At 44.9% G+C, this 26,285-nt stretch overlaps 1 protein-coding gene across 1 annotated transcript in view; it reads left to right on the top strand.

Moving 5' to 3' along the window:
- Nucleotides 1-26,285, top strand: part of CDH23 (cadherin related 23) — a 1,814,588-nt gene that overhangs the window by 809,976 nt on the left and 978,327 nt on the right. Inside the window, exon 9 of the mRNA XM_029608940.1 lies at nt 19,934-20,012. Coding sequence (XP_029464800.1) covers nt 19,934-20,012 — 79 coding nt within the window. The remainder of the gene's footprint in view (nt 1-19,933; nt 20,013-26,285) is intronic.

Genomic DNA, 26,285 nt, shown 5'->3' with positions numbered 1-26,285 from the left:
TATGGGTGCTGCGTGGCCCACCTCTTCTACACACGTTGTGTAGTGGCGGTGTGGGAATGGACTGGGCACAGGGTGCTCTAGGACCCGGAGACAGCTCAATGGCTCCTACCATGCCACCCAGTTGGTGCTGTGGTGGAAATGGTTTGCTTGCTGGGAGCCAGCAGCCATAACTGGTGGTAATTAATTATAGTTGCTGACTTAAGTTTAGGTCTGGGGGTGCCATGGAATTAGGGGAAGGTGGTTCGGAGGGGGTAGGGAAGTTACCTCAGAGGCTACTCATATATGGGATCTGTTCCATTCCCCAGCATTTCATAACAGGCAGATGCGTGTGTCCCTGTCTGTGCTGGGTAGGTCACCCATCATACAGTATAAGGGATGTCTACTTACCACCAGCCCCAGCACCCGCCACACGCAACCGCACCAGCCACCTCCTCTTCTTGAGGCGCAGCCAACGGGCCTTCTTCTTCAGATTCTCTATCTATGACAACAAAAGTAGAGAGTACCATGATCTGACTGTGCAGGTCCAGCACTCATGAATGTGACAATGACTGTTAGATAAACATTTCGGACCACAGAAGAGTATTGAATGAGATAGAGATTTTCCTTTGCACCCTCCACCCCAAAACATTCTCCTGCTACACTCTGTCAGTTTGTTCCCTCCTCCCAGTCCCAAAGTGCTGAGGTACAGTGGGTAACACTTACCCCACCTACGTGGGAGGCCCTGCCATTATATTTGGCCTGGAGTCTCCTCCAGGCCCTCCGCAGCACTGGGAAGTTTGTCTGTTGCTCCCTTTGGTAGAACAGGCGCCGTTCCCGAGCCACCACCAGGGACCCCAACAGCTCGATATCCCTGGTGGTGAAGTTGGGCTGCCTGCTACCCCTGGCCGCCATGTTATCGAGTGTTTCACACATGCTGGTGCGCCCACGCGGTCAGATACGCACAGGGGGGCATGCCCATTGCAAAGGGGTACGCAAATGCGCACGCTATGCAAAATTCAAGCGCCCACCTATGCAAACACCGACGCGCGCAGGTCTTAAAATCTACCCCAAAGTGTTTATCGGCATATATCTCTCTCACACACTCTGACACAGACACACAAACACTCTCTCTGACATGCTACTGTTGTGCTGTGGCTGCTTATGTACTCACATAGTGAGTGCCCCCTGTCCAGTACTGCTGTATCATAGTGCAAAGTTCCTGCTTGCTGCCGGCCCTTAAGAATATAAGAACATGCCATGCTGGATCAGACCAAGGTTCCATCAAGCCCAGCTTCCTGTTTCCAACAGTGGTCAATGCAGGCCATAAGAACCTGGCAAGTACCCAAAAACTAAGTCTATTCTATGCTACTGTTGCTAGTAATAGCAGTGGCTATTCTCTAAGTGAACTTAATAGCAGGTAATGGACTTCTCCTCCAAGAACTTATCCAATCCTTTTTTAAACATAGCTAAACTAACTGCACTAACCACATCCTCTGGCAACAAATTCCAGAGTTTAATTATGCGTTGAGTGAAAAAGAACTTTCTCCGATTAGTTTTAAATGTGCCACATGCTAACTTCATGGAGTGCTCCCTAATCTTTCTATTATCTGAAAGAGTAAATAACCGATTCACATCTACCCGTTCTAGACCTCTCATGATTTTAAACATCTCTATCATATCCCCCCTCAGCCGTCTCTTCTCCAAGCTGAAAAGTCCTAACCTTTTTAGTCTTTCCTCATAGGGGAGCTGTTCCATTCCCTTTATCATTTTGGTTGCCCTTCTCTGTACCTTCTCCATTGCAATTATATCTTTTTTGACCAGAATTGTACACAGTATTCAAGGTGTGGTCTCACCGTGGAGCGATACAGAAGCATTATGACATTTTCCGTTTTATTCACCATTCCCTTCCTAATAATTCCCAACTTTCTGTTCGCTTTTTTGACTGCCGCAGCACACTGAACCGATGATTTCAATGTGTTATCCACTATGACGCCTCGATCTCTTTCTTGGGTGGTAGCACCTAATATGGAACCTAACATTGTGTAACTATAGCATGGGTTATTTTTCCCCTATATGCATCACCTTGCACTTATCCACATTAAATTTCAACTGCCATTTCAATGCCCAATTTTCCAGTCTCACAAGGTCTTCCTGCAATTTATCACAATCTGCTTGTGATTTTACTACTCTGAATGATTATGTATCATCTGCAAATTTGATTACCTCACTCGTTGTATTTCTTTCCAGATCATTTATAAATATATTAAAAAGTAAGGGTCCCACTACAGATCCCTGAGGCACTCCACTGCCCACTCCCTTCCACTGAGAAAATTGTCCATTTAATCCTACTCTCTGTTTCCTGTCTTTTAGCCAGTTTGTAATCCACAAAAGGACTTCGCCACCTATCCCATGACTTTTTACTTTTCCTAGAAGCCTCTCATGAGGATCTTTGTCAAACGCTTCTGAAAATCCAAGTATACTACATCTACCGGTTCACCTTTATCCAGATGTTTAATAACTCCTTCAAAAAAGTGAAGCAGATTTGTGAGGCAAGATTTGCCTTGGGTAAAGCCATGCTGACTTTGTTCCATTAAACCATGTCTTTCTATATGTTCTGTGATTTTGATGTTTAGAACACTTTCCACTATTTTTCCTGGCACTGAAGTCAGGCTAACCGGTCTGTAGTTTCCCGGATTGCCCCTAGAGCCCTTTTTAAATATTGGGGTTACATTAGCTATCCTCCAGTCTTCAGGTACAATGGATGATTTTAATGATATGTTACACATTTTTACTAATAGGTCTGAAATTTCATTTTTGAGTTCCTTCAGAACTCTGGGGGTATACCATCCGGTCCAGGAGATTTACTACTCTTCAGTTTGTCAATCAGGCCTACCACATCTTCTAGGTTCACAGTGATTTGGTTCAGTCCATCTGAATCATTACCCATGAAAACCTTCTCCAGTACAGGTACCTCCCCAACATCCTCTTCAGTCAACAGCGAAGCAAAGAAATCATTTAATCCTTCCGTAATGGCCTTCTGCATTATCCTATTTTCTTCTGTTGGATCCTTCTTCCAGTTTTTGAAAGAAGACCTTCTGGCTAAAATAGCTTCTTTCACCTCCCCTTTTAACCATGCCGGTAATTGTTTTGCCATCTTTCCACCTTTCTTAATGTGTGGAATACATCTGGACTGTGCTTCTAGGATGGTATTTTTTAACAATGACCATGCCTTTTGCACACTTTTACCTTTGTAGCTGCTCCTTTTAGTTTTTTTCTAACAATTTTTCTCATTTTATCAACATTTCCCTTTTGAAAGTTTAACACGAGAGCTGTGGATTTGCTTACTGTCCCCCTTCCAGTCATTAATTCAAATTTGATCATATTATGATCACTATTGCCAAGCGGCCCCACCACCATTACCTCTCTCACCAAATCCTGTGCTCCACTGAGAATTAGATGTAAAATTGCTCCCTCTCTTGTCTGTTCCTGAGCCAATTGCTCCATAAAAATGTCATTTATTCCATCCAGGAACTTTATATCTCTAGCATGTACCAATGATACATTTACCCAGTCAATACTGGGGTAATTGAAGTCTCCCATTATTACCACACTACCAATTTGGTTAGCTTCCCAAATTTCACTGTCAGTTTCACCATCTTGACCAGGTGGACAGTAGTATACTATCACTATAATCTTCCCCGACACACAAGGGATTTCTACCCAAAAAGATTCAATTGTGCATTTAGTCTCATGCAGGATGTTTATCCTGTTGGATTCTATGCCTTCCCAGACATAAAGTGCCACACCGCCTCCCGGGTGCTCTTCTCTGTCTTTGCGATATAATTTGTACCCCGGTATAGCACTGTCCCATTGGTTGTCCTCCTTCCACCATGTCTCTGAGATGCCAATTAAGTCTATGTCATCATTCACTGCTATACATTCTAATTCTCCCATCTTACTTCTTAGACTCCTGGCATTAGCATACAAACATTTCAAAGTTTGCTTTTTGTTTGTATTTTCATTCTGCTTTTTAATTGATAGGGATAAATTAGACTTTTTTAGCTCAGGTGAGTTTTTAATTCCAGGCACTTGGACTACTTTTCTTATTATTGGAACCTCACTGTCAGGATGCCCTAATTCTAATGCATCATTAGTATCCTTTGAAGATATCTCTCTCCGAACCATGTGCTGCTGAGCGACTGTCGGCTTTCCCCTTTGTTCTAGTTTAACAGCTGCTCTATCTCCTTTTTAAAGGTTAGCCTCAGCAATCTGGTTCCACCCTGGTTAAGGTGGAGCCCATATCTTCGGAAGAGACTCCCCCTTCCCCAAAAGGTTCCCCAGTTCCTAACAAAATTGAATCCCTCTTCCTTCACCATTGTCTCATCCATGCATTGAGACTCCGGAGCTCTGCCTGCCTCTGGTGACCTGCGCATGGAACATGGAGCATTTCAGAGAATGCTATCCTGGAGTTTCTGGATTTAAGCTTTCTACCTAAGAGCCTAAATTTGGCTTCCAGAACCTCTCTCCCACATTTTCCTATGTCATTGGTGCCCACATGTACCATGATAGTCGGCTCCTCCCCAGCACCGTCTAAAATCCTGTCTAGGTGACACGTGAGGTCCGCCACCTTCGCACCAGGTAGGCATGTTACCAGACAATCCTCACGCCCACCAGCCACCCAGCTGTCTACATTCCTAATAATCAAATCATCAACTATGACGGCCGACCTAATCCTTCCTTCCTGGGCAGTAGGCCTCGGGGAGATATCCTCGGTGCGAAAGGACAATGCATCACCTAGAGAGCAGGTCCTTGCTACAGGATCCTTTCCTGCTGCACCAGGTTGATGCTCTCCAATCATGAGACCTTCTTCCTCCAAGGCAGCACCAGGGCTGCCAGTCTGAAGTTGGGACTTGGCCACTATGTCCCTGAAGGTCTCTTCTGTACACCTCTCTATCTGCCTCAGCTCCTCCAGGTCTGCCACTCTAGCCTCCAGAGATCGGACTCGTTCTCTGAGAGCCAGGAGCTCTCTGCATCACATGCACATGTACAATTTCTCACCGGTGGGTAAAAAATCATACATGTGACACTCAATGCAAAAGACTGGGAAGCCCCCCCTCTTACTGCTGGACTGCTGCCTTCATCTCAAATTTGTTCAAATCCTACTTAAGTTTTAGGTTGTTATGGGAGTAGGAATGTGTCTAAATAATGTCATTTAAATGTATTAGTGAATTCACTTGGGCCGATTTTAAAAGCCTTGCTCGCGTAAATCCGCCTGGATTTACGCGAGCAGGGCCTTGCGCGCCGGCGCACCTATTTTCCATAGGCCACCGGCGCGCGCAGGTCCCGGGGTTTTTGGAAGGGGGCGTGTCGGGGGCATGTCGGGGGGGCGGGACCCGATGGCGCTGCGTTTCGGGGGCGGGGCGCGGCGTTTTGGGGGCGGGACCGGGGGCGTGGTGCCGGCCCGGGGGCATGGTCCAGGCCTCCGGACCAGTCCCCGGGTCGGAGGACGGTGTGCCAGCAGTCCGCTGGCGCGCGTAGATTTACGTCTGCTTCTCGCAGGCGTAAATCTACGGACAAAGGTAAGGGGAGGGTTTAGATAGGGCCGGGGGGGGTGGGTTAGGTAGAGGAAGGTAGGGGAAGGTGAGGGGAGGGTGAAAGAGAGTTCCCTCCGAGGCTGCTCCGATTTCGGAGCGGCCTCGGAGGGAGTGGAGGCAGGCTGCGCGGCTCGGCGCGCACCGGCTGCCCAAAATCGGCAGCCTTGCGCTCACCGATCCAGGATTTTAGAGGATACACGCGGCTATGCGCGTATCTTATAAAATCCAGCGTACTTTTGTTTGCGCCTGCTGCGCAAACAAAAGTACGCGATCGCGCTGTTTTTAAAAATCTACCCCACTATGTCTAGTAGTGGCCTACAGGGGAATGATCAAACTCTCAATAAGGGTTTTTTTTTTTTAAGTGGCACCTGCCTATAACTTAAAGGATGAGCTAGGGGTGGGTGGGCAAGGGGTGGGAGGGTTGGGAAATACAGTCTAACTTCAGTTAGTCAGCCAGAATGACTCACTGCTCTCTTGATTAACAAATGTTGGTACTTAATCAAACCAAATCACACTACCTCAACATCTTTCCAAGGTGAGTAACTGAACTGAACTTTTAAACCTTTTTACTTAGGTATACACTGGCTTATTTTTAACTTCTGGCTACTTATTTCTTTTTTTTTTTGTTTGTTTTTAATATACAAACACTCTAACTTCTGCTTACTAGCTGCTTTACAAACTATTAAAAATAAACACACTAACTACTGCTTACTAGATGCCTTACTGTCTGACTATTTAAAAATACAGTCTAACTTCTTTTTATTCGCTGCCTTACTATTAAAAAAAACCACACAAACACACTAAATAATATTCCCAAATAGTTAATTTTGCCCCAATACTTTTAAAAAAGACAATGTCCCAAGCAAAAACTTACTGATTCCTTTCAGCCACCAGCAAGGTGATCCTCTCCTCTCAGTGCTCCCCTTCCCCATTCTGCAGCAGCTCCCTCCTTTTCACATTCTCTAGGACACTCAATTCCACAGCCAGCTTCTTCTCTCAGAGCTCAGTCCAGTCACCTCAGACAGAAGTCTAGTCAACACTGCACAGAACTTCCTCCTGGCTTACCCTTATGCTTCCTGTGCCTGTAGTATGCCTCCACTTCTCTGCAACCCTTCCACCACTTTAGTATATTCCCATTTACTGCAGGCTACATAGTCTGCTGCTTTTATGGTTCCATAGGATGTGTTCTAGCTAACTATTCCAGGGGAGGGGTAACAGAAGTGCCCCATACTGTTCCCTGGGCTTATAAAAAGAGAATAGTAAACCCTGGCTGAGACTGGGGAGAGCAACTAACCCAAAGTAGCACAGCTCCAGATAGAAACCTGCTTTCTCTTGCAGAGCCAGTGTAGCCAGAACTGGTGTAAGGGTATTAGATGTCATAGGCAAACCTTAAAGCCTTGCAGAAACTCCTGGCCCCACCTTCCCACAAACAATTAAACATTATGCATTTAAACTAACAGATTTTACATAAAAATGAACATTCAATGTTCTAAGTTAAAAATATCACTTACAACATGTATATTATTTACATGCACTGCTATGGTACTAACCAGTAAACTTTGCAAAAAAAAGATGCCTGCAGCCATATGGTATTAGAACTATTGTAATTCATGTCAGCCATCAGAAAACTTTGAGTAAACTGAATTACAATATAGTAAACCTCCCATATGAAAACAGCACTATGCGAGAACTCAAACAGTAACAACCCTACCCATGAAAAAGCAACAGTGCACCAGGCCCTAAAACACCAGTATATCTGATATTAGGAAAACAAAACAAACCAGTCTGTAAAAGATCCCTACGCAGAAATTACATGCTAGCAGAATACGTCACTTGAGTCATATACACAGATCACAAAGACCCCCACCAAACAGAATAAAGAGACAATAAAGTTTAACTAGAAACATGCAATCAAAAACTGAATTGAAAACCATAACAAGACAGACTTTGTATGCAGTGCAACAATGGAAAAGCAGAAACATCACTATTCCTCATTAAACATCAAGCAATGAAATCAAGAGATATAAACCATCAATCATAACAGTAAAACCATACTCATAAAAATAATTTTGAACTGCGCAGTTCAAACACCTCTCTGGCCCCTGCCTCCCCTACCCCCCTCCCCCTCCACAGCAGCAGCATCATCATTGGGAGCCTGAAGCTGGAATGGAAGGCAGGAAATTCTTGAGTATGCATGCAACAGAGAAAATCAAGCTATCTGCTGCGTGCATGCTTGAGGAACAGAGCAGGAGTAGGAATGGGTGCATGGAAAGGAGCAGGGGGAGAGGGACTGAGGGATTAAGTGGGAGAGTGGAAATTTGCAGATTGAAGGGAGAGCAGGGACTTAGATTGGGTGGGGGTAGGGTGGGGATAAAGGGAGAGAGCAGACGGGAGGGAGCGAAGCCTGGGTATGGGAGAACAGGTATTTGGATTGGGGGTAGGGATACGAGCGAGGACTGTGGAATTGAGGGGGGGGGGAGAGCAGTAACATAGGGAATGGAGAGAGAGCAAGAGCGAGGACTGGGTGATGAGATGGAGTGAGGATGCATGTGAAGGAAAGAGTAAAGACTCGGGGATTGAGTAGGCGGAGGAGGCACATGGCTGAAATTTTGCCTGGGGCCTGTGTGAGAGAATGAATGTGTTATTGTGTGTCTGTGTGAGAGAGAAGTTAAAATTTGGGTGTCCCTATCACCCCCAATCCACAACAGTCTCAGATAGACTGGAAATCAGAAGATCATAGGTATGGAAAGCAGGAGATATTTTAAATCCTTATGTTTTAATTATTGGGTGTAATTTGATAATTCTGCTCTTTCGAAATATAACATTTTTTGGGAGGGGGGGGGATAGAACATTTTTAAATTACTGGATTTTTTTATTCATCAGATGTTTTGAAAAATTTTATTGGTGTTTGGGAAAGTGTGTATGTTCTATTCATTAAGGGGTAGATATTATAACATGCGCGCGCGGCCTACATGTGCGCGTGCACATGTACGCCTGATTTTATAACATGCGCACGCAGGCACGCCCATGTTAGAAAATCCGGGGTCGGCGCAGCAAGGGATGAACAATTGAACACATTGTGCACACCGAGCCGCGCTACCTTTCTCCGTTCCCTTCCCCCTAGCCTGATCTTCCTACCCCTTCCCCGAACGCCCCCCCCCCAGCCCTACTCTAACTCCCCACAAATGTTTTATCCTAACTTTTGCGCCTGCCGGCACGCGATCCCTTAATACAGTGACAATGGCCACTGTGTTGCAGGCCTCTAATCCCGCCCCTGCCCTGCCCACTCCCCGCCCCCAGACTGCCCTTCTCCTCACTTTCTCCAGTACAGCTATAAACTGTTTGAGATGCGGTGACCAGAATTGCATACAGTATTCAAGGTACGGTCTCACCATGGAGCGATACAGAGGCATTATGACATCCTCTGTTTTATTTTCCATTCCCTTCCTAATAATTCCTAACATTCTGTTTGCTTTTTTGATCGCCACAGCACACTGGGCCGACGATTTCAATGTAGTATCCACTATGACGCCTAGATCTCTTTCCTGGGTAGTAACTCCTAAGATAGAACCTAACATTGTGTAACTACAGCAAGGGTTATTTTTCCCTATATGCATCATTTTGCATTGTCCATGTTAAATTTCATCTGCCATTTGGAGGCCCAATCTTCCAGCATCACAAGGGTCTCCTGCAATTCATCACAATCCACTTGAGATTTAACTACTCTGCATAATTTTGTGTCATCCGCAAATTTGATCACCTCACTCGTACCACTTTCCAGATCATTTAGAAATATATTAAAAAGCACCAGTCCACGTACAGGTCCCTGAGACACTCCACTGTTTACTTTTTTCCACTGAGAAAACTGACCATTTAATCCTACTCTCTGTTTCCTATCTTTTAACCAACTTGCAATCCACAAAAGGACATCTCCTCCTGCCCATGACTTTTTAATTTTCTTAGAAGCCTCTCATGCAGGACTTTGTCGAATGCCTTCTGGAAATCCAAATATACCACATCTACTGGTTCACCTTTGTCCACATGTATATTCACCCCCTTCAAAAAATGTAAATTCGTAAGGCAAGACTTCCCTTGGGTAAATCCATGTTGGCTGTGTCCCATCAAACCATGTCTATCTAAATGTTTTGTGATTTTATTCTTTATAACAGTTTCCACAAATTTTCCTGGCACTGAAGTCAGGCTCACTGGTGTATAGTTTCCCTGATCACCCCTGGATCCCTTTTTAAATATAGGGGTTACATTGACCATCTTCCAATTTTCAGGTACATCAGATGAGTTTAATGATAGGTAACAAATTTTTACCAATAGTTCTGAAATTTCATTTTTTAATTCTTTTAGAACCCTGGGGTGTATGCCATCTAGTCCAGGTGATTTACTACTCTTCAGTTTGTCAATCAGGCCTACCATATCTTCCAGGTTCACCATGATTTTGTTCAGTTGACCAGAATCATCACCCATGAAAACCTTCTCTGGAATGGTTATCTTTCCAACACCCTCTTCAGTAAACACTGAAGTAAAGAAATCATTTAATCTTTCCGCAATGGTTTTATCTTCTCTAAGTACCCCTTTAACCCCTTGATCATCCAGTGGTCCAAATGACTCCCTTGCAGGCTTTCTGCTTCTAATATATTTAAAGATTTTTATTGTGAGTTTTTGCCTCTATGGCCAACTTCTTTTCAAATTTTCTCTTAGCCTGTTTTATCAATGTCTTACATTTAACTTGCCAATGCTTATGCTTTATCCTATTTTCTTCTGATGGATCCTTCTTCTAATATTAGAATGAAGATCTTTTGGCTAAAATAGCCTCTTTCACCTCACCTTTTAATCATGATGGTAATCGTTTTGCCTTCCTTCCACTTTTCTTTATGCATGGAATACATCTGGTCTGTGCTTCTAGGATGGTATTTTTTAAAAATGTCCACTCCTGTTGCACACCTTTTACCTTTGTAGCTGCATCTTCCAACACATGGTCAATGAGATCTTGAGAGATTTCCTCCAGTCTCATGTCATAGCATTTCTGGATGATATTCTCTTTTTTTTATGCTCCCTGTGAAAGAACTGTGAGCATGTGAAACAAATGCTGCAGAGGCTCCAGGAGAATCACTTATACACCAAACTCGAAAAGTGACCCTTCGAACAGGATGAACTACCTTTCCTGGCTATTTTATCCCATCGTGGCTTACATATGGATCTGGAGAAAGTAAAGGCCATTCAGGACTTGCCTCAGCCGGTGGGACGCAAGGCTACGGGCTGATTGGCCTATCGGAGGATCGGGCTTCCACCGGTGGGCCGGTTGCTCCCATCACGTGATTTTTTTTTTTTAAACTTCCCGGCCAAAGACAAGAAGAGGGTCTGCTGGCGCTGCGGCCTGAAGAGAAACCTGCGGGCAGGGCCGGTGGAAGCATTAGGCCTGGGCCTGGGGCGCCGCGAGCAGTGGTATCCCTAGGGGAGCCAATGCCCCCGGGCGCAAGGAGGCTCATGTGGTGCAGCGACAGGCAGATCGGCAGGACCGTGGTGAGGCTCACGTCACCACGGCCCGAAGAAAAAGATCGCTTTTAAACGCGCTGATGCTCCTCCTCCTTCCTGCCTGTGTGACCCCGGAAGTAAACGTTGCTGGAGCCACATGGGCAGGAAGGAGGAGGAGCATCAGTGCATGCAGAAGAGGAGCTGCGCTTACGGGCCGCCACGAATCCCAAGCCGCAACGGCCCGAGAAGAGGAAGAGGCCCGGTAGCAGGGCCACCGCGGCTCGAGAAGTTCAGGGCCGCTGCAGAGCCCATCCTGCAGCAACCCGCGAAGAGGAGGCCCAGAGGTGAGAGAGAGGCTGAGGGTCTGTAGAATGTGTGTGTGTGTGTGTATGAGATGAGTTGAGAGACTGTGTGTGAGAGTGAGGACCTGAATGTTTGCAGAGACAGCATGTGAGAGCCTCTGTATGTGTGAGAGAGACAGCATGTGACAGTGAGAGCCTGTGCTTGAGCAAGACAGCATGTGGGAGTGAGAGAGAGAGCCTTTGTGTGTGAGACTCAGACAGCATGCGCCAGTGAGAGCCTGTGTGTATGAATGATTGTATGAGAGACAGCATGTGGGAGTGAGAGAGAGCCTGTGTTTGTGAGACTCGGACAGCATGTGCCAGTGAGAGACTGTGTGTATGAATGATTGTATGAGAGAGAGCCTGTGACAGTGAGAGCCTGTGCTTGAGTGAGAGAGAGAGAGAAAGCATGTGAGAATGAGAACCTGACTGTGTGTTTGAGGGAAGAAGATAGATGGAGAAAAAAGAAATAGAAAAAAAGACAATATAAAAGGAATTGGCAAAAAAAAATAAGAAAGGGAAGGTGGGGAAAAAAAAAGCCTGTGACCAACCAATTAGAAAACTAAGATCAGACAGCAAAGGTAAAAAAAAAAATTAAATTACTTTTTAGTGATTGGCACATGTAAATTTGGGAATGTGCAAGAATAGCACTTTCTCCATGCGGATCTCACAATGTACGAGATCCGCATGGAGAAAGTGGAAGCCCACGGGGCCTGCACAGAGGAGGCAGCAGAATGGGCTTCAGTGTCAGTAGCAGCAATCGGCACCTCCCCAATAGCCATGAGGCAGCAGTGACAGTGGCAGCAGAGGAATGAGACAGGTTCCGAGGTTGCTGGCAAAAGAGAGGGGCATCTGCCTTTAGTGTGTGCATGTGTATGAATGGGACTCTGCCTGGGGGTGTATGTGTGTGAATGCATGGGTGCCTGCCTGGGGGTCTGTGTGTGTGAGAATGAATGTGTACATGCCTGGGGGATGGGGAGGGAGTGGTGTGAAAATGAATGGGAGCCTGCCTGGGGGTCAGTGTATGTGTGTGAGAATGACTGGGAGCTTGCCTGGGTGTGTGTGTTTGTGTGTATGTGAGGGAGCCAGTGAGTGTGAGAGCATGAGTGTATATGAGAAAATCCAAGGGAGTAAGAGTTTGTGTGTGGAGGGGGAGAGAATGTCTTAGAGCCTGAGAGTGTGTCAGTGTCAGTGAGAGCGAGAGGTTATGGTGGATATAAGAGCATGAATGTGTATGTATGTGACAGTGTATGTGTGAGAGAGAGAGGATAACCTCCTAATCCTCGACAATATCAGGGTGACTGGAAATCAAGAGCTCCAACAGAAGGGGACAGCAGGGGCTTTTTAAAATCCTTATTAGTTTTAATTATTGAATATTATTTGATGTCTGCTCTTTTTGAAATATTTTATTGGTGTTATATACAAATTTTTGAAAATTTTCCTGAGTTAAATTACTGGAGGTTCTATTCATCAGCAGTTTTGAACTATGTATTTTTAGTATGATTTTCCTATTGTGATGTTTTATAGTTCTTGATTTTATTGTTTGATGTTGTATGAGGAATGATGATATTTTCTGTTTTTCCATTCCTGCATTACATAAGGTCTAACTTGTTGTGATTTCCAGTTCAGTTTGTCTGTGCATATTTTATGGTCCCTTTATTCTGTATTTGGTGACTCACCAAATTGTATGTGTAATTACCCAATTACACATACAATTTGGTGAGTCACCAAATACAGAATAAAGGGACCATAAAATATGCACAGACACCCATGGGCCAGTATGGAGAAAAATCCCCCGGGCCACTATTTTCCCAGAATCCGCCCCTGCGCAAGGCTTTGCAAAGCTTCTAGGCTTTGCCAGTTCCTGCCAGCAGTTCATACATGGGTATTACTCACTGGCTGCTCCTCTCACTGCTCTTAAAAGAAAGGTGCTGACACTAGGAATTGGTCTGAAGACACTATCTAAGCTTCCATTGCCTCAAGAAAGTGTTTCTCAAAGATTCCTGTCTCCAAAACCTGGACCCATCTAGGCCCTTTATTGTAGATGTAGACGCCTCTTCCACTGGAGTAAGGTGTTATGATATTGAGGTGTTTGGTGGATTCTCAGGGGCAACAGTGATGGTATCTCCTACGGGGAGGAGCCCCGTAGGGAACTGAAGCACCGGGCTAGACTAAGATGCACAAACACAGAGAATATATCTTTTATTGTACAGCTAGTGTGGTCCACCAGAGGTGGCAGTAGAGAGTAGATTAGATAGCAACAGTCTGTGATCCTTGGCGTAGGAGACCCGTCCCACAATGGTGGTGTAAGGCCCCGATGCAGATGTCCAGTAAAGCACTGTAGGAGAGACAGACTGGTAGATGTTATAACACACTCCCTGGTAGCTGAGTAGATAGAGTTCCCAATGAGCAGTAAAGAGAGGATAGGCATTAACAGTCTGTAATCCTCGGCAGACGAGGCCTGTTCCACAATGGTGAGCAGTGAGGAGCTGTAGATGGACAGACAGGGAGAAGTTGTACTCACTCTCTATAGCTGATAGGTAGTGTTCCAGCAGGTTGAAGAATTGGTAGCAGGCACCAGGATAGACACACAGGCCCTCGAGGAGCGAGTTCCTGTATATGGGATAGGCACCTGGAAATAAGCAAAGGGCCCCCAAGGAGCGGGTACCCAGATTAGTTGAACCCCAGGGGGTAAAGGTAGCCTCCAGCAGAGTAGAAGCGGCAGAGCAACTTCAGACCGGAGCAAATCCAATCTGTTGCTATCTCAGCGAGAGTCAGCAAATGGGCAACCTTTTGAATACGGAAGCAGTGACGTTACTCGAGGGGGACACCCCTGAGGTACGCGCCAACACTGCTACAAGACATGAGGCGTGCATGCCCATGTGCCCTAGGAGGCCTCAGATCAACATGGCGGGATGCCGTGCCAGAGCCGCTCCGGGGAAGCCGGAGGGTGCGGCAAGGAGACGCTATGGACACCGTTCTCCCGAGGCTGGTGGAGAAGGCTGAAATAGAGGTGAGGCATGTCGGGCGAAGCCGTCTGAGACCGACGGATGCAACATAGAGGCTGTCCTCTCACAGCATAACGATAAAGGAACGCTTATGCCTTGCTTCTTCTTTTCCAAACATTTCACACCCATGGAAAAGAATTATACCATCAAAGATTGAGAACTCCTGGCAGTGAAACTGGCCCTGGAAGAATGGCATCATCTACTGGGGGGAGCTAGCACCCGGCCACAATCTTCACAGATCATATAAATTTTCAGTAGCTCCAACAAGCCCAGCAGTTAAACCTACACGAGACCTGATGGTCTCTATACTTTAACTGCTTCAAATTTGATCTCCGGTACCAACTAGTAGAGATGAACCAGTGGACTGTTTGCTGTACTTCAAAAAGAAGACTTGACAGAACTGCGGGACTCATCGTAGATCCTGCAAGAATCATGATAAGCCTCCACAGTTCTCATACTACCGGGGAAGTTGGTGGTTCCCAAATGCCTCCAGGAGATGGTACTTGAGTGGGCCCATGGTTCCTGCCTGGCTGGCCACCCCGGAATAGCTAAAACCATGGAACTGCTCGTCCCGTCACTATTAGTGGCTTTAAATAAAGCATTATGTATAGTACTACATGGAGTCTTGTCCTAATTGTGTGGTTAATAAGAGCTCTCACACTCACCCTTGAGGGCTGTTACAGCCATTATCAGCCCTCAAAAAACCATGGACCCATGTGGCCATGGAATTTGTCACTGACCTCTCTCTAATGGCTTTACTTCCATCTGGGTTGTAGTGGACCAGTTATCAAAAATGGCTCATTTTATACCACTCCTCAGACTTCCTTCATCCTCAGATCTGGCCCATCTCTTTTTTCAAAACAACAGAGAACTCAGGTGAATCCCAGAAAACGGATAGCTAAAATAAAACCAGGGGAACCAAACCATGTAAATGGATCAAGTGGTCAGCAGAAAGGTGTCAGCAAGCCAGACGATGTGTCCTGCTATATTTTGCAAGGACCATAGATGATTGAACTATCCGGATGGTCCTTGCAAAATATAGTAGGACACATCGTCTGGCTTGCTGACACCTTTCTGCTGACCACTTGATCCTTTTACTTGGTTTGGTTCCCCTGGTTTTGTTTTGGTTATCCATCTCCTTTTTCAATATATCTTCCGACTCCATGGCTTACCTGAACACATGCTCTCAGTTTGAGTGCAATTTACAACAAGGTTCTGGAGAAGACTGTGCAAGATGTTTGGAATTTATTTGACCTTCTCCTCAGCTTACCATCCACAAAGTAATAGATCAAAAGAAGCAATCAAATCCTCAACAGATTCCTAAGGGCCTATGTAAACAACTAGCAGGATGATTTGCTATCTCTCCTTCACTGGGAAGAATTCTTCCATGACAATCTCATTGGAGGCTATACTGGATCATCTCCATTCCAGATCTTGCATGGCAGACATCCACAGGTACCACTCCCTGTATTAGTAACAGTCCCATGCCCTGCAGCCAATGCCATGGGCCAAGATCTTAGAGAGTTGTGGCAAAAGACCCTTCAACTTCTCACCTCAGCTGAAAAAATATAAAAAGCAAGCAGATAAGAGATGCTGGCAGGCACCTGAGGATTTGGTATGGCTTAATTCTCCCAATCTACAGCTAAAAAATCCATCCAGAAAGTTCTCACCTCATTTCGTTGGACCATGTCCAATCACTAGGCAGATTGGACAGTGGCACACCAATTAAAGCTGCTACCAACCTTCAAGGTCCACTGCATTTTTCACGTGTCTCTCCTCAAGCCTTTACTTTTGTCCTGGCCCTCATGATCTCCTTCCAAACCAATAGAGTGACTTCAGAGAAGGATACAAAGTATGAAGTCCAGGAGATCCTCAACTCTAAACGTATCCGGGGTTTGACCCTGAAGAAAATTCTTCAGTACCTGCTTTGGACATCCAAGCTCCCTGTCTCACCTGAGAGTTCCATCACCTCTTCCCATGTAAACCTAAACCTAGGACATTAGGGAGGGGGGGCTTAGAAAGAGGGTACTGCAACAGTTTGGCTGGCCATTTGGAAGTCCTGCGACCAGCAACATTTATTCCTGAAACCTGCCGATGTGACCAAGACACCGCCATGCCCCTGGATTTTCCTAGGCGTCCACGTGCACAGCGCACCAACTCTTGAAGGCTCTGCGCTGGGAAACTTAACCACCGGCGTTCAGTGATGATGTCACACGGCTGGGTATTTAAACTCCAGTTGCGCTCTCTCTGCCTTGCCTCAGTGACATGTTCTCCTTCCTCGCAGTGCGTGTTGCTTGCTGTCTCTGTGCTTTACCTTGCCTTGTCTTGTTTTGCCCTGCCTTGCCCTGCTTCTATCTTGGTCCCCAGTGCCTTATCTTCATCTTGTCTGTCTGTCTGTCTGTCTTTACCTGACTCCTGGTTCTGACTCTTGCTATGGACTTGACTACTTTTCTGCCTGCTGCCTGCTCCCTGCCCCAACCTTTGGCCTGGACCCGGACACCATTCACTTCTCGACTTTGTCTGACTGCTCCTTACAGGACTCTCGTCTAAGCCCTGCCGGCCTCTTGAACCCCACATGGAGAGAACAGGGCTGGTATAGGTGAAGCCCCAGAACTAGTCCATATAAGAACGAGTCCACCTGCTGTTGGCATGGGCCTAGCAGGTTCGCATGCCAGGCTGGCATCAACCACACACCACAGCCCAAGAGTTCTTTTCCATGACAATTGCAACTTTGGTGAAGTGCAACCAGGGCTAGCATGGCTACCATGTCATTTTGTCTGCTAGTGAAAATAAAACATGATGTTTTTTCTGAATTTCAATAGAGAAAATAAAACAGCAGTAGAAAAATATTCTTCTAGTATACTAACTCTGATAGGGGTATTTTTATTCTGCCTTTTTTGGGATGATTGGTATAGAATTTGATGTTAATGTAATCCCAGGAGATAAAATTAGTACCTTCAGTCTGGCAGGGTTTCATATGGTACAAGAAGGCAGTATGTTTCTAACAACAACAACAACAAAAAATCCTCAAGGACAAGGGGTCATGATATGCAGCTGGAAGAAGAAAATGTAAGAAAATAATCCTATATACTTGGTTAGCCTACCTGCAAAAGTGGCAGTGAAGTTAAGTGAAGAAAACTGTGGCAGAATCAAAGCATGATTAGGGCAGATACAGAGAATAGCAGTAAGGGAAAAGGAAAAGACAGGGAATGAACAAAGTGTATGGTGAAACAGTGAGCAAAGATAACTAGGCAGACTCAGTGAATCAAGTGGTCCTTAATTGCCAGCAATTACTGTGCTATGCCAGAGTTACTTCATGTAAATGCAGTATGCAGACCAATAAACACAGCCCTCTGCTATTTAGCCAAGGAGCTAGAGGTGTCAGGAACAAAGCCATTTAATTTTGCCTTCATGGGCATATTTGAGGTTATTTTAGCATTGTTCAATCACTTTGTACATTAGATACCGTTTAATAGTCAATAAGTTCAAGCAGAGGAATAGGAAACATGGTGCCAGAAGGAATGCATTAGGGACGTGCATACCAATTATATTTATTTCGAGGAGGGAGTTCTGTTTTTTTTAATTAATTTAGGGGGGGGGGGTTTTCACACTTTGTTTCAGTGCTGTAACTGTATGCTTACAGCGTTACTGCGAAAGCAGTCTTTGACGAAGACGTTGTTAGCATAGCATACACTTTCAGCTTTGCTGTCAGAACAACATTGGAAGTGGCCGGGAGCAGAGAAAACAATACCAACTCCTGGATGGAGTTCGGGGTGGGGGTTCTCAGTGGATGGAAGGATATATTCGAGGTTGCGAGTTGCTGGCAGGAGGGAATTCTGTGCCTTTTGTTTCAATATCATGGAGGGACCTTGGGGCCAGGCTCGGGTTTCTAGGGCCTGCATTTTGTTTGTATCCTGAGGTTTAGGGAGAGCTGGGAGGGAGGATCAGGCACTAACCCACAACTACTTTAAAGTATTTTTGGGGGTGTGGTGGCAGGACTGGAGGATTAGGCCTGAAGGCCTGGAAGGGTTTGTTTGTTTGTTTTGTTTGTTGGGGGGGGGGGGGGGGGGGGGGGCTAACATTTCTGTTAACACAGCTAGTTTCAGAATATCTCTAGGTTTAAAGTTATCCGACTAATGTTACTCGAATAACTTTAGGCAAGTATATTTAGTGGGAGACTTCTCCTGCTGAATATCCATCATAAGTTATCCAGTTAACTTTAGCCAGATAACTTGTCTGCTCACCACTTTTCTGAATATTGACCAAACTGACTTGCTCAAGATGATTCTATCAGGTAAAAAAAAATGGAAAGTGCACCACACCCTCTAAAGATGTGAAAACAAAACAACAAATCCAGAGGAAATATCAAAGAACATCACATATTCTTATACACCCAATACAATTTTTAATCTGTTATATCAAAAAATACACAAAATGTCTCATCGTCACACAGTACATATGATCGATGAGATATGGTGTGAGTGTTAATGTGTGATATGATATTTGTGTGATATTTTGTATTGAAAGCACTTCATCTTTATTGTGTACCTGTCATATATATATATATATATATATATATATATATATATATATGGCCCGATTTTAAATGGCCGGTGTGCATTAAAAACGGGAGTTACGCGAAATGCGCACATTTTAAAAGGAGCCCAGCTGCGCATGTAGCCCTCGTTACGCACACAAGAGCCGGGCCGAAGAAAAGGGGCGGTCCAGGGGGCGGGGCGGAGCTGGAGGCGGCCGGTACAGCAGCCATTTGCCTCTGTGCCAGCAGCCTGCCAGTGCGCGCAACTTACGCCAGCTCAGGAGCTGGTGTGAGTTGAGTTCTAAAACAAAGGAAAAAAAAAGGTAGACCCTTTGAAGGGATCGGGGAGAGCAGGGGACGCGGGAGGGAGTATGGGCAGGTGGTAGGGAAATTGGGGAAGGCCGTGATGCGTCGCTGCGCAAAAATTGCCTTTTTCAACTCCCCCCCCCCCCCCCGGTGCGCGCATGTTATAAAATTGTGCGTCCACGGGCGCACGCCAGGTAGCGCGTGCGAGTATGTTTTTAAAATCTACCCCATAGTGTGCATTTTGTTATATGTACTGTGTGAAGATGATGCATTTTGTTTATTTTTTGATATAAAGATTAAAAAATGTATTAAATTATATTTGAATGTGTATAAATATTTTGACATACTTTAATATTCCCTCTGAATTTGCTGTTTGTTCAAGATAACAAAATGTCAGAGGAACTGTATGATTTGAGCTCATGAATCTCAGTTCTCCTGTCTCATCCTTAACTGCTCTGACTAGTAGACCAGCTACATCTGCGAGAAGTGGGAGTTCTTTTCCATTTCATTCTTTTCAAGATCCCACGGAGAGACAATCACTGTGGCAGCATTCAACCCAGGGCTTCTTCATACTTAGCTCTGTGCTCACTAGATATTTTCGACATCTAAAAACGAAGGAAATCCTTCTGGAAAACACTGTGAAAAATTCAGTACAGTATTCTCATTTTCTTCCCTCTGTAGGGTACTACCGTTCGTATGATAACAGCTATTGACCAAGACAGAGGACGACCCAGAGGGATAGGCTACACCATTGTTTCCGGTAAGCTACGTGGGTAGCTTGGGTCAGGATTTCGCTGTGGTGGAGAAAAAGGGAGAACTAAAAATGAGACAGATAAGTCAAGCATAGTCCTGCTTTATAGTCCATGACTTAATAATAGATATCTTAAGAAAGGAATTGGAAGAGGTTAGTTTTTTGGTCACCTTGCTTGGTAACTGCTGGCCTTCAGATTAGTTGGAGCCCACTGTCCTATAGATTTTTGCTACCATTGTATAAATGTGACCCAGTTGTCAGTCACCCATGACACTCCATAATAGGTAATAGATCATATTAGGACCAGCATGCACCATTCTGTTCCAAGAAGGACCAATACAGATTACTGAAATCTTTATAGGTTTTTACACTTTGTAACACTGTTCCTGCTGTAGAAATAATTTATTTTCTACATTGGACTGTAGATTGTATGTTGCTTGTGCTCTTCACCCCATTATGAAAATTTCTATGTGTGTATGGTTGCCAGGCTCTATAAATTGACATGGAGGCTGGATAGTCAATTGCTTCATTTGAAATAGAAGTTTGGAGGAGGTTGTTAGGTTGTATAAGTTTTTAAATAAGATTTTATTACATCAGTTTAAACAAATTACTCAAGCCAATCCGTGAGATTTTTTAAAATGTTGCTTGCTATCTCTTTTTTCCAAACTTCCTTCTTAAAGACACGGACTGGTGGTTGCCCAAGAGTTTTCAGCCTAACTATGGCCTGGATTCACTAATGCCGCAAGGCTTAGTGAATCCCGGCGCGGGCGGGGAGCGAAGCGGGGGGCTGTCCTGCGCTAGCCGACAGCGATCGCATCGCTCCTTACCTTTTCGCTGTCGGCGCTGTCTTCGCGGAGTTGGCCCCGGTGACACCCCGACTCCTCCTCTTCCAGGGCCGACTCCACCCTGATGTAGCTAGCGTAGGCCTGCGCTAAGCTTTCTAGCTATCGCACACTTGTGCAGGTAGCGCAAGCGTGCAAGGCCCTATATATCATTATCAAGCTTTTGATCCAGATTCATTTTTCTGTCTTACAACCCTAATGCAGGGCTTCCCAAGCCTGTCCTGGTGTCCCCAGAGCCAGTCTAGTTTTCAGGATATTCACAATGTATATTCAGGAAATAGATCAAGCTACTCTTGTGAGGTTTTGCTTTGTTCTTGAGTTTTACACACACACACACACACACCTACACCCATCCTTAGTTTGCTTTGCATTGACTTACTGAAAAGGTTAACTCTCCAAAACTAGTCACCATTGCATTCAGTTACTCCAGTGAAAAGGTAAAATCTACAGCTTGTTTGCTGAATTTCAAGCACATGTTAAATATTCACATGGGAATGACTGCTATTACACTAATAAATACAAAACCAGAAAAAATGAAATGAAGCAACAAGTATATTAAATATAATCAGATGCTGGTTTATGGAAATCTATCTCGTGTATATTCATTGTAGAAATCCTGCCTAACGGGCCACCAGAATAGGTTTTGGAATCTTTACCTGAATGCTTTCTGCAACAAGAAGGCCAGTCAGCCAAGACTCGTAGGTTAGAAGAGAAGGACTTGACTAGCATCTTCTGATAGCATTATTTGGATTTTCAGAAGGCATTTGACAAAGTCCCTCATTAGAGGCTTCCAAGAAAACTAAAAATTCATGGGATAGCAGGCGATGTCCTTTCATGGATTACAAACTGTTTAAAAGACAGGAAACAGAGAGTAGGATTAAATGGTCAATTTTCTCAGAGGAAAAGCTAAACAGTGGACTGGTGCTTTTCAGTTCTGGAAAGGAATACAAGAGTGAGGTTATCAAATTTTCAGATGATACAAATAATTATTCAGAATAGTTAAATCACAAGCAGATTGTGATAAATTGCAGGAGGACCTTGCGAGACTGGAAGACTGGGCATCCAAATGGCAGATGAAATTTAATGTGGACAAGTGCAAGGTGTTGCATATAGGGAAAAATAACCAATAACCCATGCAGTAGTTACACGAAGTTAGGTACCATATTAAGAGCTACCACCCAGGAAAAAGACCTAGGCATCATAATGGATAATATTTTAAAATCATCAGCTCAGTGTGCTGCAGCAGTCAAAAAAGCAAACTGAATGTTAGAATTATTAGGAAGGGAATGGTGAATAAAATGGAAAATGTCATAATGCCTCTCTTTCAATCAATGTTGAGACTTCACCTTGAGTACTTTGTACAATTCTGAGCATCACATCTCAAAAAAGATATAGTTGCACTGGAGAAGGTACAGAGAAGGGTGACCAAAATGATAAAGGGGATGGAACAGCTCCCCTATGAGGAAAGGCTGAAGAGGTTAGGACTGTTCAGCTTGGAGAAGAGACGGCTGAGGGGGGATATGATAGAGGTCTTTAAAATCACGAGACGTCTTGAATGAGTAGATATGAATTGGTTAATTACACTTTTGGATAAGAGAAGGTCTAGGGAGCACTCCATGAAGTTAGCAAGTAGCACATTGAAGACTAATTAGAGAAAATTCTTTTTTCACTCAATGCACAATTAAGCTCTGGAATTTGCCAGAGGATGTGGTTAGTGCAGTTAGTGTAGCTGGGTTTAAAAAAAGGGTTATGTTCTGTGTGTCTAGAGTTATTTATTTTAGATTTATATTCTGCTTTTCACACTTTTTTCAGGCCAGTGGCTCCGATTTTGGAGCGGCCTCGGAGGGAACACGAAAGCCATCAGAGGGAACACGAAAGCCATCGGGGCTTCCCTAGGGCTCGGCGTGCACAAGTGTGCACACACTTGCGCGCGCTGACCCTGGATTTTATACCATGTGCGGGGCTACTCGCGCATGTTATAAAATCGGGCGTAGATTTAAAAATCTGCCCTATGGGTCTCCTGGAAGCCCTCCAACCTTCCTTTTACCCTCAAGAAAGCCTCAGAGCCTGGGCCTACCTAGCTGGACTGACCCAACCAGAATCTTCCCAGGCACCTCCAAGCCACCTTCTACCTTGTCAAAATCAAGACCTTGGCCTAGGCCTACCTAACTGCGTCTCCCTGGGTCTTTCCATCTCCTCCATGGAAACATTTGCTGGGGCTGGGGATCTCCTTTCCAGCACCCCCTTATCCCCTTCTGTAGGGTCCATAGGGTTCAAAGGGCAGTAGCAGTCCTGTTCTTCCAGTCATAGATGGTGCTAGCCGCATGAAGAGAGGCACCAAAGGGATGTCACTTTGGCATCTGTCTTAGGTGTGGTTGATGCCGTTATGTTGGATGGCCATACAACATAATGATGCCGTCTGCACCTGAAATAGGCACTGGTGATATCAGTTTGGCATCTCTCTCCATACAGCTGATGCCATTTTTAAATCCGGAGAGGTAAATTTTCAAATGAGTTACCCATGTACAAGTAGCATATATCACAGCAATTTTCAAAAGCCCATTTACGTGCCTAAAGGCTATTTACAGAAGTAGATCTCAGTTTTACACGTGCAAATCCTTTTGCAAATTACCTCCTTGAAAGCAAGTCAAAAAGTGTATTAAGTTACTTAAATTCAAAGGCATCACCTAATTATTATTTTGGGATTTATAGATCTTTGTTTCTGCATACTCAAGTGGACTAACACTGCAATCACACTATTCTATAATTAAACCGGTTATTTTGTTGGTTAGAGGCAATAATATGTAATTAATATGCAGTGTTCAGAATACATTTGAAATGAGTGTAACAGTTTTTTGGTCCACATTATTTCCTTTTCTCTCATTTTCATTTGTTACTGTCAAATTGATATGCACCCTGCTTTATCATTTTTATTTCTCCCTTTGTTTGTGCTACAACATTTTATAGCCCACTGGAAATGTTTGTGGAAAGGCAGTAGTTTGCTGACTGAAAACAGATGAATTGTTCCATATTTTGTTGAACATTGGATCAGATTAGGTTTATGGATAACATGATGTACTCATTCATATAGTGATGATAAAATTGGCAGGCACATTAAACCAAAATGATGATGAATGTTCGTTTCACTTTTGGCAACATTTTGTAACATTTGTTGATCAGGATGTTTTTAGGCTTGAAGGTCTCACTTGCTTTTCTTTTCTTTTTTTTTTGTTACCGTGTCTTTAAGTGATGCGGAATAGCTCAGGAGCGAGCATGGCAGCCCACAGTTTGCTTTGCTTATTTTTGAATCTCTGCCTGAGCGCCCTATAACTAGGGGGAAAATCGTAACGTTGACACTCAAGAGCTCCCAGATATTTTGATGCAATGGTTCATGTGCCCCAATGGCAGTCTTAAAGAAGAATTGCTGTACTCCTCTAACCATAGTTTTGTATTTATCTGTGCAGAGTTGTGAAAATTATTCTGTCTGTAAGTAAATAAAATTGGAAGCCTAACAACCCCCCCCCCCCCCAGCCTTAAAGTATGGGAAAAGCCTGCCCTATAAGCAATGACATCGTGGCAGGCTTTCACACTGTTAAATCTGTTCTAGAGCTCCATCTGATGGCAAAGGAGCAAGTGCTTTATACTGTTGAACTGGAGATCCCTGTTAAGTTCTCAGTTTTGCAGCAGCATCTTGGGTTGGCAGAAGGTGGGAGTGCTACTGTTCTCTCATGCATCATTTTGGAGGGCGTGGGAAGGAGGAAGGATGGGGGCCTCCCACTACCCTTTTACAACTGATGGCTGGTCAGAAAGAAAGCATTGAAAGTAGATTTGAAGGGAGCACATGTTCCCAGCACCTAGAAAGTTGATTTGGAAAGAGGTGCTGAAAACATAGAAATAAAGAGAGGACGTAGTTTGCCTTAGATCTGCTATGATCCCTATCTTCTTCCTACATACATTTCTAAATGTAGTTTATTCTGTTTAGGCTTTTGGCTTGTCCAATTTAGTTAAAATGATTCCAGATTAATTCTCATGGAGAAATGAATGGCCATCACCTTACAGTGAGCACCTGCAGTCCCCTAAATGTTACGTCGGGCGTCGGCCAGCCACAGAGCCCACGACCGGTCTCCCTCACCCAACAGCAGGCCCCCATAGCAGGAGTGAGCCCCGGCTCCCCAGCGATGAAGGGGGAAATGCCCCTGACGCAGCTTTCCATTCCACAGCCCTGCTTGCCGCTGGTGCTCTTCAAAGCGTGATGGAGATGGCGCCACCATCTGCTTCTTGCATCTTGGCCCCTAGGCGCATGCGTGTGTCTCCCTAGTTTATTTAAAGGGGCCGCAACAGGAAAGGGTTGCTGGCCCTTCCTGATAATGTCATCGGTCCGGGACTATTTAAGGCAAGCTCTGATGGTCAGAGCTTGCCTTGGCAACAGGACACCTCGCTTCTCCTGAGCGCAGTTCCTGAGTTGCCTGTTCCTGATCCTGAGTTCCAGTTTTCATTCCTGATCTTGAGTTCCACTATCTGTTTCCTGCCCTGCCTTAGTTCCTTTGCCCTGATCTTGGACTAACTTTGGCTCAACCCTTGGACCGGACCTGACTATGAGTTTGCCGCCTGCCTCTGACCCCTGGACCGGACCTGACTTCTCTTGTTGCCTGCTGTGGCCCCTGGGCTTGTATCCTCGTTATTCCTTGTTTCGCTCCATGCCTGGCCGTCCCCGGGTTCATCCACGCAGAGGTCCACCCAAGGGCGCAACCTGCGGGGAATGAGGGCTGGTATTGGCGAAGTCCCTGTTTGCCTCTGCTTCCCATCCGGCCTCGCCTCCCGACAGTGGGAACCTGTGGGGGGGGGGGGGCTTCCCTCACTGATAGTGCTATCCCCACCTCGGGCCAAGGGGTCCAACTCCGCAACACTAAGAGACTACCTATGAGAGACAACCTTACATTTAGTTTATTATTTAGATACCATTCAATGAGACTAATACCTGCCCTGAGTGGTGTACAACACTAATTAATTTTTTTATTTAAAACATTTTATATACTGTGTTTTATACGGGAGTAATCAAAACGGTTTGCAGAGTAAACGTACATAATCTTAGCACAATCATATCATGCAACATATATCCCTTGCCTATCCAAATTCTGCTTCATATGTGCACTAACAAGCCCTGACTGTCCACATGGGCAAGCCAAATTGGTTTCTATTCTAACAGAAAACTCACCCAGGAGGATTGGGGGTGGGGTTGGGGGAGGAAGGTGCCTTTTTTAAACTGCTTGGGCTTTTTATTTTTTATTGGGAAAGTGATATATAAAAATCAATAGTGTATGTACATTCACACCTCATCTACTAAAAAACACAGCACACATTCTTGGGAATCCAACGTATCATTGGGATACATACAGTACTGGTTTATTGTGCTGTTTCATACTGGGACAGACTGAGGGTC

This window comes from Rhinatrema bivittatum, chromosome 7 (assembly GCF_901001135.1).
Source record: "Rhinatrema bivittatum chromosome 7, aRhiBiv1.1, whole genome shotgun sequence".
NCBI lineage: Eukaryota > Metazoa > Chordata > Amphibia > Gymnophiona > Rhinatrematidae > Rhinatrema > Rhinatrema bivittatum.
Note: the sequence above shows the minus strand (reverse complement) of the source record. Positions and strands in the feature narration are given on the sequence as shown.